General features: G+C 47.7%; 1 protein-coding gene across 1 annotated transcript in view; it reads left to right on the top strand.

The window, feature by feature from the left end:
• The window catches only part of VPS4B (vacuolar protein sorting 4 homolog B), a 582532-nt gene that overhangs the window by 481731 nt on the left and 78798 nt on the right, over window positions 1–22003 (top strand). The window contains exon 9 of the mRNA XM_069613692.1: window positions 7868–8087. Within this exon, the coding sequence (XP_069469793.1) occupies window positions 7868–8087 (220 nt within the window). The remainder of the gene's footprint in view (window positions 1–7867; window positions 8088–22003) is intronic.

Here is a 22003-nt window from a genome sequence, read left to right as displayed (position 1 = left end):
CATATCTCCGACAGGAATATGGCGACGGAGGCATTGAGCTAGACGGGGTGTCACATCTCATCTCCATGTATGCAGACGACATGCTGCTCTACCTACATGACCCCGAGCTCCGTCTGCCCTACATCCTGGAGACATTGGATTGCTTCCACACACACACAGGCATACAGATTAATAGGGATAAGTCCTGCCTCTACCCCCTCGCTGCACTGCATAGCGGGGAGTACGGATCCCTGCCCCCACTAGACCTCCAGTGGCAAGCAACATCCTTTAAATACCTTGGCGTTACCATACACCGTAACCCGAGCACCGAACACATTCTTAACACGGTTAGGGCAAAGGACGCTCTCGCAAAATCCATGGAATTTTGGGGGAAGCTCCCTCTCTCTGTAGCTGGGCGGGCGGGACTCCTCAAAATGGTAGCGCTTCCACGCCTACTACACTGCTTCACTAACGTCCCCTTCAACATCCCCCCTGCTTTTTTTAGAGACCTAAACAAGCTCTGTAGAGGATTCCTGTGGCAGGGGGGCAGGCACAGAGTGGCACTAGACATTCTCCAAAGACCCTATGAGAAGGGGGGGATTGAAAGTCCCCAATTTCGAACTCTACTATCTGGCTAGTCAACTGAGGCACGTAACGCACTGGATGGCGGATGAAGCCACCACTGATACCCGACTCCTCCAACCGGCCCTGCCGCGATTGCTACTTCGAGACCTCCTTTGGGTCGAGAAAGGGGCTCTACAACAACACCCTTACCTAGCCAAACTTGGAACTCGGCTCTGGAGGCGAGCCTGCAAGGCAGTGGGGGTAACAGACCCATATTCCCCGCAGATCCCCATTGCGGCCGTCATGGTGAAAACTTCATGGGGTCATGTAGACACGCGCACTCAGTGGGAACCCTATGGGGTGGCGGTACTCGGAGACCTCACCCACGAACAGGAGCTCATGACGTTTACTGACCTCAGCGAGTCCACGGGCCTGCCCACGGGCCAGTTCTTGCTCCACAGAGCAGTAATGAAGGCCCTGATGGAGAGATGGCCGGAGGCCGTCAACCAACTCACGCAGAACGAAGCCATCGAATCATTACTGGACACTGCCGAAGGAGGCCATGAAACCTCCAGAATATATGAAGCCCTGCTGCAGAGCACGACAAAGGACACACTGAAATGCAAAAGCAGATGGGAGAGTGAAATGGGCCTCGAATTTGAGGACAAAGCATGGGAGGAAATAACCCATTACCATAAAAGAGTCTCCAGAAATGCTCGCCTCCAACTTATTCAATTGTACATCACCAACAGAGCCTACCTCACGCCCCAAGCCATATCAAAGTTCAAGGGAGCCACGATTCAGACTTGTCCCAAATGCCACGAGCCAGGGGCGGGTATGACCCACATGTTCTGGAGCTGCCCGATAGTCCAGAGGTTCTGGGCCCGAGTACAAGAAAAAGTAGCGACTGCTGAAATTGAGGTGATGATCCAAGAACCAGCAGCCTGCATATTGGGGAGTTACAAGCGAAACAGCAAGAATAAGCCCCTAAACAGACTCACTGACTTGATATACATAACAGCAAAAAGGCGCATAGCCATGGGTTGGAAGAGCGCAGGAGGGCCAAGCGAAGCCCTTTGGTGGGACGACCTCAAGAGATGGATAGCTGCCGAGACTGCGGCTTGGGAAACGGCGATCCAGACACAAAGGTTGGACTCCAGCGCAGACTTACTCCGATGGGTGGCGCTAACGGTGCCACTTCTCCACCCAGTAACGCAGGACGGCGCCTCGAACAGCACTGCCAGTCCCGGCCCGGCTCGTGCCTAAGGATATCTGAGGACTTCACTGCGGTCTCGGTGGGAGGGGGGTGGGGCGGGAAGGTTGGGTACGTTAAGACATGTTGTTTTTGATCCACACATGTTGCATTGTCTAACCACTGTTTATATGTGTTGAAAAACCAATAAAGAAATTTAAAAAAAAAAAAGTATGTAGGAATAAAAATACAATTTTCAGACATTTGCCACCAGGAAAGCACTGAAACACGCCGCAACACATGTCCTATCTTCCCGCGTTCCCACAGGTGTCCGATGAAAACGGTACCTCACATGTGTGGGTTCACCTACCTGGGCGCAAAAGGAAAAGGCTAAACCACTGGTATCCCCCAAAGGGTTTGGGGAGACAACTTACAGATTTGGGCCTGGGGTGTTGCAGCCACCAAGGTAAACCAGGAACCCCATGCTTTTCTGAAAAGAAGAACCCATGGAAATCCACAGAGGTCTGACATGCGCGATTCGCCCTAGAATTCATTACCTAAAAGGCCAGGCAAAAGTCCAGAATTTAGGGGAAAAAACAAAATGTTCAGACATTTGCCACCTGTTGAGCACTGGAAACACGCTGCCAACAACACATGTCCTACATTCCCCCAGGCGTCCTGACGAAAATGGTAGCTCACATGTGTGGGTACATACAATGCAACCTGTGGCTGCAATGCAACCTAGCCAGAACTCCAGGACGGTTGAAAGCGATGTCCCCAGCCTTGGGCATCAGTCTCCCATGTGGGTCTACCGTCCCCAAGCATAGTAGTAGTCCCAGGGAACCCCAACAGTGTCTCTGTCCTTTCCCAGAGGGAAAATCTTTAACGCATCCCAGCCAGAGGTGCTGCCTGGGATTGTGGCCGATTAACCCACATTTGAGACAGCCGCCCAAGGCCAGGGACATCACCCACGACAAATCCTGGAGAGCTGGCTGGGCTGCGTTACAGAATCTCCCTCCGGGAAGGGATGGCGACCCTGCTGGGCTTGGTCGACCCCCAGGGGAGACGGCCGCTCAAGGCCAGGGACACCACCTCGCCCATCCTGGAACTCTGGCTGGCCTGTGTTATAGCTTTTCCCCACCAGGGAGCCCGGGCAGTGTTCAATACCTCCATGAAGGGAAAAGTTGTAACACAGCCCAGCCAGAACTTCAGGACAGTTGGAGGTGATGTCCCAGCCTTGAGCATCCGTCTCCCATGTGGGTGTACAGTCCCCAAGCACAGCAGCAGTTCCAGGGAGCCCTGGCAAGGTCGCCATCCGTTCCTGGGGGAAATTCTGTAATGCAGCAGAGCCAGAGCTCCAGGATGGTCAGAGGTGACGTCCCTAGCCTTGAGTGGCTGTCCCTCATGTGGGCTGACCGTCCACAAGCCCAGCAGCGGTTCCAGGAAGCCTCGGCAGGCTCCCAGACTGTTAAGCTGGAAATCCTTTGGAGGGACAGGGCCTCATGTCCTTGTCCATTACTCCTTTTAGCATGTGTGTTCGGTGTCATATTCTGTGCAGGAGACCATGTGGGTCTCATGGCAGTGCAGCTCTTCCTCTTTTTTGGTATGTTGAAGGTATGTTGAACAGACACGTGGGATACCCTTATGGCACCCATGAGCGGGGGAACAACTCTGTACCCCTAGTGTATGTTTTTGTGCACCTGTGTGTGGCCCACAGAGCAGGATATGGGCTGGTGGCGGCTTCATGCTGAATTTGACAGGTGCACTGAGTATCCTCCATTTTGGGATACCCAGGTCCTGCCATTGGAATCAGTTGATTCCTGATAGGAGGCAAGATGGCCCCTGTGGCCTCTTGTTTTCGATTGCCTGTTACTTTGTTTTCCCAAAGTCATGGGGAAGCCCTGACTCTGTCCCTTCCGCTGACTGGCTGTTGGGTGGAAGTTCCATATATGGTATTGTGGGGGAAGTCCAGGCCAGACAGGCTGGAGCCTTCCCAATGACTGTACGTTGCCAGTACACCCTTGGGGTGGGACCTGGGTGAATGGAGTTTGTGACCAATATACATTTCATGTTATGGGTGTCTGGTTTCTGGTGTGTGACACAATGAATGAGACCGCCCTGCCCGAAACTGGTATGAATGCAGTGTGGAGTACTGAATGACTGGGCACTTGTCCCAATCCACATTCCTTGTTGTGAGTGTCTGGATGGAGAAGAACGGACTGAGTGCACTGTGAGCCTGATTGCCTGCCTGCTGAATGCCCTTCTGAATGATTGGCTGCCTGAGCCTGGCTCAGCAGTATGAATGAGAGACAGAACAGTATATCTGGGGAAACTCTCACTTACAGAAATTGTTCAGAAGCTGAAGTCGAAACTAGATGCTTAATCTCAAAGCCGAGCCGGAAGAAGAAGAACTGCTGCTGGTTTCCTTCAACGCAATCTGAAAGCTGTCATGCCTTCGAGGACTGTTCCAAGAGAGGATCTGGTTAGGAGACCTCTTCCCGAGCTACGAAGGAACATCGTGCACCAGCTAACCTTCACCAAGGCTCCCTGGAAGTCGCTCATCAAAAGGCTGCTGACTGTAGACGGGGACTGCCGAGGAATCTGAAGTGAAGCGCCTGGACGTCAAGGTCATCGGCGGCTGCCACCGTCGACCGAAGTACGGAAGACCGCTGTAGCCTTGTGGACCAGAGCCTCAACGATCCATTGCCTAAGACACTTTGAAATCAAGGACTCCCTTGCTCATCAGTGTCGAGCGCTTTGTCCTGCCGGAGAAAGTCAAGGTCACAGTCGAACCAAGGAGATGCCGCCAGTGGTCGAGTCTTGATCGCGGACTCCAACCGCCAACGACCTGACGCCCTTGCTGGGCCTACATTCTTCATTGACTCTTTACGGCAACAAACTAAAGTCATCGAGGTGCACCGCACGCCTCATCTTCGCAGGACGTCCACCGCAAAGGCCGAAGCTGCCATCTGGACAACATTGTGCACCTTTTCTTTGAGGGATCTCAACGATCCGTGGCTCCTGCCTTAAAGGGAGTTCACTCAAGAAGGATCCGTCAACCAACTTTGCTAAACCAGGTACATTGGGGTAGTAGAACATTTTTAGAAGGGAACAAGACTCTGCTTAAGAATATATGGACTGGGCTTGTCAATATACTTTATTTACAGGTTGTCCAGGTGGGGGACGGGGGGATCCTCACAGAGAGCTGTGTCTTGGGTAGGGACAAGTATTCTGCCATTGATTAACCCAACTTCGAGTGAATTGTGGTACCACATAGATATTCTACATATATATAATTTTAGTATTTGCTGAGCACAAAGTGTGTTTGTGTGTGTATATAACTTGAACCTTATTTATATAAAGAACTGTGTTATCACTAACATAGTGTGTGGACATTCCTTTCCGGGGACTTGGTGACTACTTAAGAACCAGCCTGCATCCCCTCCTGAGAGCTTAAGCCTTGATTGCTTGTCTATTGATACCAACAATAGAGAATCTTGGCTGGGGTGCTGTGCTTTTACTCTGCCATATAGAGGGCAGGAGTACATATAACCCCCCCCCTCTCCAGTCTTTACACCGTCCTTTCCCAGAGGGAGAAGGTGTAATGCAACCCACCCAAAGCTCTAAGCTGGTATGGGGGGGGGGTCATGTCCCTGGCCTTGGGCACCCACCTGGACCTCTGACTGAGCTGCATTACAGCTTTTCTTTCCGGGAAGAATGGGGACCCAGCCGGGGCTCCTTGCAACTGCTGCAGGGCTTTGGGATGGTCAATCCACATGGGAGACAGCCATCCAAGGCCAGGGATATCGCCCCCGACCATCCTGGAGCTCTGGCTGGCCTGCGTTATAGCTTCTCCCGTCGGGAACGGACGGGACCCTGCTGGGTCTCCCTGGGACTGTCGCTGTGCTTGGGGACTGTACACCTTCATGGGAGAAGGATGCCCAAGGCTGGGGACATCACCTCCAACCGTCCTGGAGTTCTGGGTGGACAGCGTTACAGCTTGTCCCTTCAGGGAGTATTGGCACACTGCAGAGGCTCCCTGGTGGGGAAAAGCTGTAACACAGCCCACCCAGAACTGCAGGACGGTTGGAGGTTATGTCCCCAGCCTTTGGCATCCGTCTCCCATGTGGGTGTACCATCCCCAAGCACAGCGGCAGTTGCACTAGCAATCTGCCCCCTAAGGACGGCTAAATGACATGCCTCATCCAATTGGGGTGGAGGGAGAGGGCCACTCCCTCCCCCCTTCCATAAAAACGATCCCTGGTGGTCTAGTGACCCCCACACCCAGTAAACACAAATGTACCCATTCCTAGGGCCCAGGGAGGGCTACATGAGATGCCCCCCATCCATGTGGGTTGGGGGGAGAGGGCCACCCCACTTTCCATTCCAAACTTCCATGGTGGTCTAGTGTGCCTCCCACCCCCCACAACAACCCCACCAAAATATGCATTTTTTTTTTTGGTTTATTTTGCCCCTTCCCTACGGGCAGATGGGCACATGCTTTAGGGGCCAGGGGGAGAAGGATGCTTACAAAATAAGCTGCCCTCTGCCCTCTCACCAGTCCATTCCCCTCGTACTTCAAAAACAGATTCCTGGTGGTCTAGTGGCATTGCTGTGCGTGGATCAAGCGATCCATGCCCAGCAAGGCTCCAAGGAAGGTATCTTTGGAAAGGGGAGTCTTACCTTTCCAGCAACACCTCCCTCGATCAAAACGGCATAGAAATGCTGGATATCAACGGAGGAACTTACCTTCCATGTCACTGCTGCAGCCAGAAATGGCTACAGCAGTGAAATTTACATTGTGTCACATTACGCACGTTGATGTGACACTGAAGGACATAGAACCTCTGGGCCATGAGGAGGAGAACCTCCTCCTCACAGAGCCTGGGGTTGGATTTAGAGTTTGTACAATCGCGGCTTTGCAGCAATCACACAAACAGAATTGCCAAAAAGGACAAGGGATCTCATCCTTGGCACTGCAAACGTGCTGAGTTTGAGATAAGGGGTTAAAGAAGGTAACTTATAAAGTAGCCTTCTTTGTTGCAGTCCCCACCATTAGAAGAATGATTGCACTTCAGGCTCTGTCAGCGAACACATTGTCATTATACAAAGGCATAAAGTGTTTTTTGAATACCGATATTTCTCTCCCAAATACACTTCAAAATTGTATGTCAATCAATAGAATCATCAGTCTTCCCCAACCCATAAAATAATGGGAAGAGAACACTGCGAACACTGCATACAATGTGTTCAAATTGCAGTAATTTTCTACCTTAGTAGAACCAAGGAACTGCGGGAAGCAAGCCAATACTTTAAATCCCTTGCAACAGGAAGGGAAGGTGATCCTTTAACTAAAGCCAACATCGGAAGATGGACTGTACTTGTATTCATCTATGCTACACTTTGGTGCTTAAACCTCTTTTGTTCACCCCCAGAGCAAACTCCACATGTAGTACCAGGGCGATGTTGGCTTTCATTAGAAATATGCCATTGGATGCATATTGAAAACCGGCCTCATGGAGTTCAGTACATACATTCACACAACGTTATTGTGTAGATGTGCAATAAAGAGCGGATTCTCAAGTGTACCAGGAAGCACTAAAACATTTGTTTTCAACTGTTTCTTCAGCCCACCCACCACCTTCTCCATGTGTACTGCTGGCAAGTCTATGCAAAGCATGCGACTCCTAAGCAGTTTCACAAGCCTCAGAAGGTAAACAATACTTGCCCAGTTCTTCTTTCTGTGGCTTGTATCAGCTTAGTAACATTGCCCACCGTGCTTCCCCTCATGGCAGCTGAGGCTCAGTATTAACAATTACACTCACGCAGCACACCGTCCTGTCAGATTTTAAAAAGAAAAAAATGAAATGCTCCCAGCCAACCACTAGATAGTGGTCTATGAAAAGCATGTGTCTAAGCAGTTGAAAGACACAGGGAGACTATTCCTAGGTAAGTCATATTTGCTATGTATACACAAACCTACACACACACACCCACAAACCCTGTGCATTTGTGTTTTTCAGAAAATCGTTTTATTGCAATTCATTTACTGGTGTTATTACTCACAGAAACAAAATGTTTTTCGCCTCTGTCTTTTCAAGAAAGATTTCAATGTGTATTCTTGTATTTCAGGTTTGAGAAGCGGATTTACATCCCTTTGCCTGAAGCCCATGCTCGGGCTGCTATGTTTAAACTTCACCTTGGGTCAACACCGAATAGCTTACAAGAACCAGACTATCAAACTCTTGGTCAGCTAACAGAGGGGTATTCTGGTGCTGACATAAGCATTATTGTGCGTGATGCTTTGATGCAACCGGTTAGGAAAGTCCAGTCTGCTACTCACTTTAAAAAGGTAAGTTACTGAATTCATCTTCAATATTTCCTATGTAAAAGGCAGTTCCTGAAAAGTGACAAATGCTTTACTTCTAAATCACAGAAGGAACAATGTTGGTAGACTGGGCATTTAAGTCATCACTTTAACTTGTGTTTTTAAAGATAACTATGGGCCTCATAAGTGTAAGGTAATTTGTTTGGTTTAAATCTGTGTTTGTAGTTTTATGTATACCAATCTACTTGACTATTAAAGAAGATCCCATCATAGCCCTTTGACTTCCCTCATTGCCTTTTAGAAATTTCAAGTTTGATGACTCAACGTTTCACAAACCTAAATACCAAAAATATTATATGTCAAATACATTGCAGTCAAAACTAGTGGAGTCCTAACATCACAAATCTCATGGGGTACATAATTTAGCATGAGATTTCTTTTGACTGGTTCTTTGAAGCCCCAAGGCCATTACGAATCAGTTAGACGATTAAGGTTTTTTGAATGGCAAAAATGTATATCTGTGGTTAACCATATGACCATATGTCTTGCCAACACAGTTTCCAGTTTTTAAATATTTAATTGATGTTCAAATATATCCCTTTAATAATCTGTGATTGGCCGTTTAGGTCGTATGTACGTCGTATGTACGTCATATGTACAAAACAAACTATTCGCCATTCCCTGCATTATTTTAACTGTTCCTCTTTACTGCTGTATGTATAAAGCAGATTCTCACAAATGCACTGTTTATTGGAATTGTGTGCAGTGAGAGGTTGGCATCATGGAAAGAGACACATACAACAGATTCAATGTAATAAAAATACCTTTGTTTACTTAAAAGTGAAGATGGTGTAAGGCCTAATTTGCCCTATGCTAAGATGGGATTTCCCTACTTAGAGCAACTAAGGACAGTCTGTGTCAGTACGTTCAACTTAAAGCTCTGTCTGTGTCCAAAACTATGCTTGCCTCACAACTAACATCAAAACAATATGTAGGGATGTCAACCATAAATTAAACAGTGTTACAAAAACAAAGTTCAGAGCAATTTCCAGCTCATGCTTATTATTCAGCATCTCCTTCCCAAATATTAACAAGTTCACCAGTGTTCCAATGATCTTCTCTTGATAATATAGTTCCACACCTTAAAAAAACAACAAAAGTGCCCTTCCCCAAGTTCAATAGTTTCATGGCACGAAGTCTTAGGGTTCCCCTCCCCAAGTTCAATATCAAAGGATGTCACAAAACAAATATCTTGAAGCTTTGTCTTTGAGCCAAGTTCCAACAGTTCTGCACAGCTCAGGGTACCCTTCCCAAAGCCTTATATGCCTCAGTAGTAGTTTTCCTTTTGGCACAATAGTTGTGTTTCTTGTTAGCATATAGTTTCTTGTTAGCATATAGGGGTTCTCTGGTCTAGGTGCAGTGTTGGACCACACAGTCCACCCATTACAGGTCACGCAACCAAGAATCTTTAATGCTCTCTGAGCAGTTCAGTATTCAATAAACAAGTGGTTTCAGAAAGGCATCTTCAATAGCCAAACAATTTCACAGACTTGACTACAACTCTGCAGTCAAGAGTTCTTCATTTGGTTTAGTTTCATTATTTTCTTTCAGTACATGAATAAACATCAGCAGGTTTGCTATTTCATTCAGTTCGTTATTCAAGATTAGCAGCTTTGCTGTTTTCATTTAATTCAGTATTCAATATTGGCATTTTTGCTAGCGGCTTTGCTGGTTTCATCCTTCGCAGCCCGCCTGTAGCGCCCCGGTGTCTGGGTAGCTTCCCCAGCACTCACCCATTGTAGCAGCCTTCCTCCAGCAGTCCTTGCTGGTTTATGCGAGCACCGCACGCGTAGAGACAGGACCTTGGTCGGCGTACGTGGCTTCAATGCTCTGCAAGGCCAGGCACAGCGTCGTTGATCGCTCTCCGCAGCGCCTTTTGCTCCCACGTCAAATGGGAGACTTGACTCTGCATACAGGAGGCGCCCCTTGGTTTGGGGATGTCGGCCAGCGCCCCGTCTTGTCCTCAGATTACACCATGGCTGCCTCTGGATTTTCTGGGTTGTACAATAATCTCTGTCCAAGTTCCCCAGGTCTCTCCCTTTCACTCATTCATGGCTCTGCCTTTTATACACCTGTGGTCCTTCAATGGGCTGCAGGTGTATTCCATCATTCAATGCTGCCTGACTCTGATTAAGAGGCCATGCCTGACCTTCATAAACTAGGGTGGCCTCCTAAAATATGACCACCAAGCCAAATTCTGGAACTCCATCTTGGGCTTTGTTGTTTCTCACCCCTTCTTGGCTGACATGGTTTCTCGCTGTGTTGTGGGCAGGGGCTCTCCACCCTCCTCCCGATTCCCTTGGTGCACTATGTACCATGCTTGCTGCGCCAGCGTTCCTCAGGGAGGCAGGTTTCTCTGCAGGTCTAGAACTCCGGCTTCCTTTCTTCCGTATGTGTCCATCCCATCTGGGCTCAACGGTGCTTCGGCGTCTGTTCCAATTAACGACAATTAGCGACAATTAACGTCCATATAAAGAAATAGATTTATAAAATATTTCTATTACGTAGTTAACAATTCTGATAGAAATTATTGAACCCCTGAGGGGGAGGCGCTGTTGCGCGGGGGCGAAGATGGTCGCCTGAAGGTGAAGCTCCGGGCACCCAGCAGACCTGCTTGGCTTCAAACTCTACTTTCCGGGCTGTAAAAGCGACTCAAAATGTACGCAGTTGCTGGCGAAATACACATGGCGAGGACTAGCTGATTGCTGCCCTGATTTATCCTCTCCCATGGCTGCAGCGGCCTTCGAACTTTCCTGCCTGTGCATAACAACCTTGTCGTGAAAAACACCGGGCCGCCTGCAGCGCAGCAGCCTCGGCCCGTCAGGTAACCGGAGCGGCGACCCCGGTGCCAATTGGAGCCCCCCCCCCCGCTATATGCCACGTGTGCCCAATCCTGGTGTGGCACGGGAAACATTCAGGATTAAGAGTTCTCCTCTGCGACGCCCCAGGCTGCTGGTGCTCCGGCTGCCTGGTAGCGGTCGGGACTGTGGGCCAGTTGAGACGGATCACAGGCAGTGGAAACCATCCAGCCCTGGATGGTGCAACGTCATGAACGCCGAGACATACTCGGAATTTGCCCCTCTGCTGTGGCGGTGATGCTCCCCTCTGGGTAGTCGGCCCAAGTTCCCCCAGCAGCAGGCAGAGAAATCACTGACCTGCCGACGTGGCCTATTGTAGGGCCCCTGCTGACCCCCCTTTATCCACCCCGGTCCCCCTGCCCCCTAGCACCACAACACTGTGGTTCAAGAAGCTCCCGACGAGGAATCCCGGAAGATCTGTGCGCCAGCGCTGCTGCAGTGACTGGAGGCTATAGGGTGAGTGGAAGGCGGGACTGAGTCGACGATTGCCTGCTGTCCTCGAATTAGCATGGTGTGATGTGCTCTGTCGGCAGCCCCCGCCTCGGAGGCTACCTGAGGCCAAGCTCTCCTAAGTATTAACACCAGGCCAGCACATAGCTCTCAACTCGCATGCTTTTGGCGGGTGTCACCCGCCTTGTAAATGGCTGACTCACCCGCCATGCCTCCTGCACGCCCTTTCATTCCAATGGGCTCTCCCCCACCAAAAATAAAATCGGGTGATTTCACCCGCCTTTGCAACACAAATGGTTGAGAGCTATGCCAGCAAACCACCTCCGCTGCTGCCGGCCCCAGTATACATCAGGAGACAGGCTCCGGTGGCTGCCTCTGGAGTTCCCAGACACGGGGGTATGACCCACTTTTTCGCCGCAGCACGGCAATTGCAGTTCTGCAAGATAACGATAAGGATACGTGGCATGGGGCCCCCATTGACGGCAACAGACAAATGACAGGCCCCTCCGATCCAGGGCATAAACATTACATTACATTCCCCCAGGCGGGCTGTGAGGCACGGACCCAATACGTTACGGTCCACCAGGCACGAAAGGCTGCCATTGAATAAAAGGTATCCCACCCCCCCCTCCCAGACTGTGCTCCTGGGAAACAGGCCCTCAAGTCACATGCTGGGGCAATAACCGCACCACTGCACAGCAGCAAAGGAATACAGCATATGCACACCTTGAAGACCCTTTACCTATGCCCCGGGCATAGGGGTACATTGCTGAGTGGAACCACAGTGTTGGAATGTCACCGTTGGAACCCAGGCCAATCACATCAACTACAATTGGGCTCCTAGCACTTTGTACAAACTAGGAAGGATCCTCCCCTTACCGATCATCAAGCAGCAAGGCACACAACCAAAGAGACAACACCCTCCCCTTATATACAGCCTACACAGCACTGGTGAGTGGAGGAAGAGGTGGCTGGCACAGCTTAACAGTGCTACCCCCTTGCTGCAACTAGTCATCACTGATCAGGGCATAATATTGTGGCTGTGTTAGACTCTCCCACCACCTTAATAGCACTCATCATAATTGTTAGTAGTAGAAACGCAATGACTAAAGGAGCCAGGAAAAAGCAAAGCTCCATGAATGTTTGCAAAGGCCGCCTCTAAGGCAGTGGAGGGGGCAGAAGGCACAAATGAAGGCCCCCACCCACCAAACCCCTGGGACCGACCACCGGGGCCCCAGCGAGCTCCAGCGCATTGTAAGGGTGTGCCTTGATTAAAAGGGTACCCCTAATTATAGGTGTGTCCCTTAGTTACCATACCAGAATAAATACACTCCTCTAGGGAAGTAAGGCCAAGAGTCTATCTTGCAAGGTTAATAAATGTAATCTTTACAGAAATGAGGATGGGGCCAAGAACTCTGCTCCCTGAAGAGTCTCTTCTGTCCCTCAACCTATCCTTTCTCATGCAAACTGGTGCCAGGCAGGAGCTTTCATACATATGACTTGCTGTAGTGGATCTGCTGGATATGGGCAGGACTTTATCCCAACTCTTCCTGCTTCCACAAAAGGGATGCTCCAGTCTTCCTTTCTTCATCAGCGATTTCTGTCAGGCCATACTACTTTACATATTGTCACCTTACATAGATGCACACTGCAGCCCTGCAGACTTTTACAAACCTTGAGGCCTAGCCCCTGGAAAAACTAAACATTTCCATAACAAATTTCCATTCATACTCCACTCATTCTACTCATATTTGTATCTGTTCTTATAATTTCTTTTAAACCTGGTTTTCATAATTCTGCATGTTGTGCATTGAGCATGTTAAAATACCCTTTTGGCATCCATGGGCTTTTGACAGACACACAGCTGCTGAGTTGTGCTGCTCTGCCAGCCTTTTGTGACGCAACACTGCATGAGCCCCTGCGATCCATTTTTAGCACAGGCTGCATTCTTCCCGGCAGAGAGCCTGCTTCTATTGTGCTTTGACATTTTTAGAACTGCATAGAATTTGACATCTACACATGTATTCAGCTAATAGTTATTTGCACCTTATATTTAAATAACTGCCTTCTTTCAATGCCCGCCCATGTCTGTGTGTGTGATTATATCTGCGTAAGAGAGCTTTTCCAGTGCCCCCATTTCCCCTGATGCCTTGTAATGCCTAGAAGTAGTCAAAAGAAGTCTTGCCTAATTCTAAAGTGCTTGGGGTTGAAGGAAGGCGCTAGCTCCTTCCCAACATCATGATGGAATACAAAGAGGGGTTCACTACGCTGCGCTCCAAACTAGATGTCATGAGTGGCACGATCTGCTCTATAAAAGCCCAGATGGAATGCTGAGACACGCATTACGGAAGCTGAGAACAGAGGGGGCATGACAGAGGATTGAGTGGCTACTCTTAGGGCAGACGTCAATGCGCTCTAGAAACAAGTCCAGACCATCAGCAAAAAGAATTAAGACCTAGAATTTAGGTCTTTCTGCAACAACCTTTGAATAATTGGTGTATCGGAAGATAATGTTGAGGGGCCAGTGGAGGACTTTGTGGAGCGAATGCTGATCACTACTGGACGCCCCAAAGATGTTACCACACTTTGCCATTGAGCGGGTCCACTGGCCCCTAAATCCAAACCGGGGGCCCCTCTACACGCTATAATGGCCTGTGTTCTAAATTATTTGTGACAGAGATGCGTTACTCCGTGCTGCAAGGGCCAAAGGTGAACTACTACTAGCTTCCAGCAGAATTCATCTGTACCCAGACTTCGCAGCATCAGTCCAACAAGTTCACAAGTCCTTCATGGAAACCAAAAAGATACTCCGTGAACACAATGTGAAGTGTGCCATGCTTTACCCTGCCAAACTGCGCATTGAGCATGACAATAAAGTGTATTTTTTTTCACTCTGCCTGAGGAAGCCATGCATTTTGTAGACAAACACTTTCCAGGGTGACCTGTATGACGGGCTATAGCCCCCTTAAAGTACACTCGCAGATCCTAACAGACACAATGATATGGGCGGCAGAGGTCTGTGTGAGGGCATCCCGCCTGCGCTATATTGAACGATAACTACTTGCTACCTAGAATGTTACCCAGCCAGAAATTATATACTTGTAATTGAAGAAGACAACGTTAGCTGTGCCGGTAGTAGTAGTCTCGCAGCCCCCCAGACCCTCCATGCTGTGTTGCAGAAGTAGTTTGGGTGTTTGCAATGGGGAAATCATTCCTCTGATTTGAGGGAGGGGTAAAGTTAAGCAAAATGTGTTTGACATGTTCATAATTATTGGTAGCAACTGTAACAACTGCACGGCGAACATACAGAAGTACTTAACAAGTGATACTAATAATGACATCAAGGAACGTACCAATGGGAACTAAACCGATACACTTCATGAGCTGGAATGTACAGGGATTTGGCAACCCTATTAAGAGGCGGCGCCTACAGCTATATATAGAATGGCATAAAGTGCAAATCCTGTTCCTGCAGGAGACTCATGCACTAGCAAAGTGCAGCAAGGCCTTTGCCAAAAGCTGGGCCCCGCAGCGTTACTATACCAAATACTCTACCCAATGCAGAGGGGTAATGACCCTTATTCATCAGTTCACACACATAAAGGCACACCTGGACCTGATGGGGCGGTATGTGCTGCTACATGGTAAGATGCAAGCTCAGGAGGTAGTTTTGCTTAGTACATATGGTACCAACATTGGCGATGCCCACTTTTATATAGGGATGTTTGAACTACTGGCACTATATCCCTTGGTGCCCGTCCTTTGGGGGGCGACTTTAATACAATAATGGACCCGAGTCTTGATAGATCTGGCTCCAAACCCCGGCAGCTGAACAAAGCTGCTCAGGTGTTATACAGTGGCTTCAAAGAGGTGGGCCTGGTGGATGTCTGGAGGGCACTCAACCCGGCGTCACAGCAATATTCATACTATTCAACAGTTCACGATTTCCATTCCCGAATAGACATGCGATATATATCCAACTCGTTGGTCAATTACTTAAATGGTGCTGATGTTCTGCCCAGAACATTCTCTGATCATTCACCAGTAACGATGCAGCTAACACTTGGAGAGGCATTAAATGTGATGAGGGGGTGGAGACTCAAGCCACAATCATTTTTAAAACCTGTATTCAAGACAGAAATGGCAAAATGTATTGATGAATACTTTCAATTGAACACTGGCACAGTATATACACAGGTCACCCTCTGGGAAGCCTTTAAGGCATATATACGATGGGTAGCCTTAGCAACAGAGATGGATATTCCTAAAGATATACAAAGGGATATTCAAGCGAGCGAGACCAATCTGCGTCGCCTAGAGCAGACATATGAGTCCAGGCCTAGAAGCCCCATCCTAGGAGACGTCAAAACAAAACTGGATCAGTTCCAGGAGCATGCGGATAGGGAACTGAGATTCGTAGATGGCCCCAACCTGGCAAGGAAGTACAGCAAAAGTAGTACTTTCATTTGCTTTTGTCTACACCTTTTGTTGGCACTTTCATTTGAGAACTGCAAAGCTGGGCTGCAGGACGGCAGCCAAGAGACATTCCCCCATCACCTTATATTCAGTTTAGCTTGAGGGACAGATTGGGATTTGGACTCAGGACGGCAAACTTTATTTTGTACATCCTGACTCTGACTGTTTCACTAGCTAGTTTTGTTGAGGCAGGGAACCCCCTCTTAGAGTTGGGGATAGCTATGATATCCTCCAATTCCCCCCCCCCCCACACTCCCTAATTTCTTTTGTGCATTCATGTTTTTGCCAATTAACATGGCATCCATTTGTGTCTGTTTCTTACTCCTAGACCCTCACAGTACACTTATGCAGGACATGCCTGGAATCAATCTGGCTTACCTAACTACTAGGCTGAAAACTATCTGTTGGCAAATCCAGTTGTGAAAGAGACCTTACTTGCCCAAAAGGGGGCCTTACAGTCCCAGGGGGCTTATCATGGAATGACCTGCACTCATGCAGAAACTCTTTGAACCTATGGCTTAGTGAAGCGCTTTAGTGGGTAACTCTAAAAGACAGCCTTTCTGTTTGCCATTACTTGCACTTGTAGGATCAAGTTGCCGTCATTAAGCATCAATGAACCTTATACTTTTTTCATGAGGGAGAAGGTGATTCTCAAGACCAAACCCAACTTCCTGCCAAAAATGGTCTCCCGTTTCCTTATCATTGAAGACCTCTCCGCCTGTTTTCTTTCCAGCTTCAAGCTTGAAATCGGGAAAGGGCCGACATGGCAAATGCCTTACAATTCTTTCTTGGAAGGATAAAGCATCTCAGGAAAGGAAAGGAGCTCAATTGTTCTTAGCCCTTGGGAGTGTGCTGCCAGGCTCAGCAGTTACGAATGCCAGTCTGACGCAATTGCTATCTACTTTTTTGGAGGCCTAGTAGTTGAAGGACAGTGCCATGCCTCGAGATCTGCATGCTCATCTTTTCATGGGAAAATCAACTTTGGTTGCCTTCCAGATGCATGTGCCCTTACAAGATAGATGCAAAGCTGCCGCCTGGGCCACTCCTCCTTCCTTTTCCAAGCTCTTTTCTCGCAACTAGTTGGTGAAACAATGCTACCTTTGAGCAAGCTGTTTTGAGGAATCTTTTCACACATTCACCATTTAGCCATCCTTTATGGTCCTCTAGAGATTCTTTAGAATCTCCCAAGAATATGGAGGAAGAGGGATGGGACGTAAGAGTATGAAAAGGTTACTCACCATAGTGACAATGGTTATTAGTCCATCGCCTCCTTTCTTCCATACACTCTCCTGCTTACCCTACTAAAAAGTCTTAAGTCCGATTTGATAGAGGGACTTGCAGTTGGATGAAGTGCACAGGGAGGATAAGGGGGTCTGGCTATGGTTTATTTTTGCTGATGCTTGCTAGAAAGTTAATTTAGATCCTGCTTTTAAACTGGATTTGGTTCCATCTTCTTCCGTGGAATGTACCAAGATAATGAAGAAAGGGGACTAGTGGTTTAGAATACCATTGTCACTATGGTGAGTAAACTTTTCAAACCTTTTTAATGGGTCAGGAGTGGTTTTATGCAAGAATGTGCATTTGTGGGACTGCCTGTAAAAATGACCAAAATTGTCACTTTGGCAGATGTATTTCTTTGTTACACAGCTATTACTGTGCCAAGTCATCACTGTATTGTTTTTGTCTCGGTGTGCATACATTAGTCCTTTTTTGCAAAAGGTTAAAGGACAACATGAGCATAGCTTTGGCTGTACAGTGACAGGTGTGGTCAGTTTAGGTACTTTGAAACCATGCACAAGAAAACAGGAGAGCCGAGCCCTTCTGTTTATTCCACATGCCAAGACCAGCCAGGTTCTATGGGGAGGAAAGCTGTGAAAAACTATCTAGCCCTTACAACCTACAGTGGGTTTTGAACCATGGCTCATCCGGGAGCACAGCTGTGGACCGGGCTTGCTGGAATTTCATCTTGTTAATTGAGCGCAGCATGCAGATCTTGGGTCCACACAGGGGTTAACCTGTGTATCAGCTTACTTTTGCAGTTCAACTTCAGGTATGCTGGCCCTTTTCAAAAACTCAGTGCAGTTTGTTTGGGTTGTTTTGGGGGTGCTACATGCCACCTTAGCACTGCTTTTGAAGTGCTTTGCATTAGGCATTAATGTGAAGCGACATGACCTCCAGCTCGTATACCAAAACGGGCATTATGCCCCCAAAAAATAAAAAGCTGTCAATTAAAAATTGTAAATTAAGAAAAACTCCCTGGAAACATAAACATATCCAACCTAAGAGCATAGCATTTCAGAGCAAATTGAAAATGGCATAGCAAAGCTGCATAGCAAACAAATAATAATGTATCACCGCATAACAGGAACTCAAAGGTAGCACATCCCAAAGCATCAGTCCTCCCAAACTAAAAGCTATGTCACATTAAATGCATATTTGCTGGCCAAACCTCAGCGTGCTTTGGTGTTCAATTATCACAGACTTGTTTTACCCGGCTTTGAGCTCCTTGGTGTTGCAGCAGTGAATATATTTGGGGTTTAATGACGTTCAAGATGGGGGACTCATGTTATGCAACCTCATTGATAAAACCAGGTAAATCTCCAACTGTAATTTGCTTTAGCAGGCATATCCTCTACTATATGATATAGGCCCCACAGAGTTGAATCCCTCACCCCCTTTGAAGTACTTTACTTTCCTGTACTGAATTATTTCTTGTATGGCATTCTGTATAAGCCAGATGGCTGGTATTAGCAGGGGAAACTAATAACCCATCACTAGGTCATCAATAAGAGAGTTCTAGGAGCAACAGTAGAAGTCAGTCGAAAGAGAGAGAGGAGAACCGATCGATGAATGACCCGTGTCTAATGTTACCAATCTACTGCTGTCTGTAACTTGTATATGACTACTGAACTATGCTGTATTGATAAACAGCCTTACATGGAAGCTGCTGCCGAGTCATCATTGTTTGCTATTTTTCGGATAATTAATCTTTCCATTTCTTAGAATATATTGATTGTGAGCCGGATCTGTGCTCCAGGGATACAGAACTGGACCAACTGAAGCTACATTTGCTCTAAAATCGTACTTGTAACTTTTCCCACTTACTGAAAGCTTTAAACTACACAAGCTGCACAGATCCTTGGAGGACAGGAGCCCATCCCTTCTCCACACACCAGCAGCTTCAGGAGAAGCGTGCCGCCTCGCCTGTGTGCCATAGCATCAGGGTAAGACTGCCCAGTCTTTACCATGTGCATGTAACTGCACTGCTCCACTCTACGAAACCATAATTATCTGATTGAATTCCTGCATTTCGAGCGAAGTGTGCAGCCTTCGTACCAATTTGCTGTGTACGACCACGGCATCCAAGATGGCCGTCCCCTTCTTTTGTTGAATTGGTTGCCTAGCAACCGAGCCCGAAGAGCGACTAGCTCCGATTGGTTCCAGCAACTCTCTTCTGGAGGCCGGCGCCACCAGAAGGCGTTAGCCGGCCTGTCCTCCGAAGGCCTGCCTCTTAAGGCCAGAGCCTGTTTTTGCCTGTCGTGGCCTGACAGAGCCGAGGGGCCAGCCACGCTGCCCGTCTCGCCACCTGCCTAAAAATAATTGTGTAAGGTTTCTCAAGTGTGATTTACTTTTCTGTGAACCTTTGCGAGTCCGGGACTCTAATGTTCAATACTGCACTGTGAGCATCACAGTATTACTGCCCGATGTGCCGCTCATATCTACCTGCCTAGAGAGGCCTGGACTTTCATGATCAAATAATGTATTGTGTGCTCTACGCTGCTGTTCCCGAGAGTGTCTTCCTCTGCCGCGTGCCCTAGGGGGCTGTGCCCATTATGTTGAATTACTTTACTACATGCATTACCCTGTTACGGCCTAGTGCGCCTTACATTGCCATGTGCCTAGCGAGGCCCTGACTCCTTTGGTTAAATAATGCACTGGGTGCTCTACACGGCTATTCCCGAGTGTGCCTAGTTTGGTCGTTTATATCAACATGCCTTACGAGGTTATGACTCTAATGTTAATTACTCTACCGTGCGCATCACAGTACTACTGCTGAGTGTGCCAATTACATCTACATGTCTAGCGAGGCCCTGTCTCATATGCTTACGGCCACACTGCACACTTGTATTGCTTCTGCCTAATATGCCCATATCACATCACTAATGTATTAGCTTTATGTTGACTTATATGCTTAAGGCCATACTGTGCGCTTACATTGCTACTGTCTAGCATGTCCATGATATCACTAATGAATTTAGCTTGATGTTGCTCAAACGCTCGGCCTGCGCCTATCCAGCACTTCCCTTTTATATAGTCTTAAACACCCTGAACCTCTACGCCCTAGTCGGTCATAGTGGCATACAGGTCAAAGTTGTACACTCTACACACCTAGACCATCAGTATCCAACCCTTTCCAATCTTACCCGATCTATACCTGGGACCAAACCCACAACTTTCTTGCCTTTACTTAAGTATGACTGCCAGCATACAACTATAAGCCCTACCAAGTTCCTACCCAAGTTGAAACTGGATACTAGGTCTTCCAACACAGAACACATTGGTCTTGGAAGCCCTTACCCTTTGCTAACCTCTAACCAATGGTTCATCCGTTCTCCTATCAAACCGGTACCCAACATACCTTGCCCCACTAGAGTCAGAAATAATAGACTCGGCTCTAGATTACTCAAACGTTATGAGCCATCGATCAATATCCCAGATAAAGTAAATCTACCATCTATTGGGAATAACCAGAGTTCCAAAATTAATGTCACAAACAAAAGTTGCACGCAGTAATCATAGGTCCAAAACTACAGACAACAATAATAAGAGTGAATCAGAGTAAATCCAATGCCAATTTCACGAACACTAATACACAAACCATCAAAGGTGCATTAATCAACGCCAGATTAATGGTCGTGCATGCTACAGACATAGCTGACCTGATCACGGATGAAAACCTTGACTTCCTAGCAATAACGGAGTCATGGCTACATGCAGCAACAGGCCCCTCACTCTTCCTTGCAGTACCAGACAACTAAACTATCATAAGCGCAGACAGAGCAGACTCTAGAGGTGGTGGCATTGCCATCATTGCTAAGTCGACCTTAGACCTGAGAGTAGCCCTCTCGCAAACTATCACGTCCTGCAAACTACTCACTGCCAAATACCTATTTCTAACTCCCGTACCTTAACTGTTCACTTAATTTATAGACCACCAGGGCCCATTGGCGCTTTTGAGGAAGATATTATGACAATATTATCTGATAATACCAAAGCATCCTCACAAACACTACTGCTAGGAGATTTTAACCTAGGTTTCAACTACCCTAAAGACCAGCAAGCATCAGCAGTTTCTAATGCCCTTACCGAACTTGGCCTCACACAAATAGTTACTCAGCCCACTCATGATAAAGGTAGAACCTTAGATTGGGTAGCTGATCTTAACTGTGAAACTGCAATACCTCAATCCTGGACAGATCACTGCCTACTGTCCTTCACTCTTTCAGCCAACATCCCCACAACTAAGGCTAACCTAACAGCGCCTCCACTCCTCACAAGGAACAAACTGAATATTACTGTGGACACAATCTTACCACCTTTTATTTATTTGTTTATTTTTACATTTGTATAGCGCTCAGGCAGCCCTTGGGCATTGCAGCGCTGTTACTTGTGCACAACTTAGTTACGTCATTTTACATAATTTGGGCATGGTTACATTTTCATATCATTATACATTGTTCATTTTATTACAGTGAAGTTACAGGCTAAAGGGGTGCAGTGAACAGTGATCAAGCGAAGATCCATGTTTTTACAGCTTTTCTGAAAGCTAGATGAGTTTTCATCTCGAACCGGTGGTGGAAGGACGGTCCAGTGCTGGGATGCTAAGTAGGGGAAGCATGGCGCCTCCTGCTCGGGCTCTCTTGATTTTGGGTAGCGTGAGCATGTTTGAATATGGCGTTTTAGTCGGTCTTGTGGATGTGGAGAGGTGTATTCTTGCAGAGAGGTAGGGAGGGGCAGTTTGGTGGATACACGTGTGTCAGAGCAAGGACCTTAAAAAGTACTCGCTCTTTGATTGGGAGCCAGTGAGCTAGCTTC

Source organism: Ambystoma mexicanum, chromosome 5p (genome assembly GCF_040938575.1).
Source record: "Ambystoma mexicanum isolate Mex_15411 chromosome 5p, UKY_AmexF1_1, whole genome shotgun sequence".
NCBI lineage: Eukaryota > Metazoa > Chordata > Amphibia > Caudata > Ambystomatidae > Ambystoma > Ambystoma mexicanum.
The sequence above is the reverse complement of the archived record's forward strand: the minus strand, read 5'-3'. Positions and strand labels throughout refer to the sequence as shown.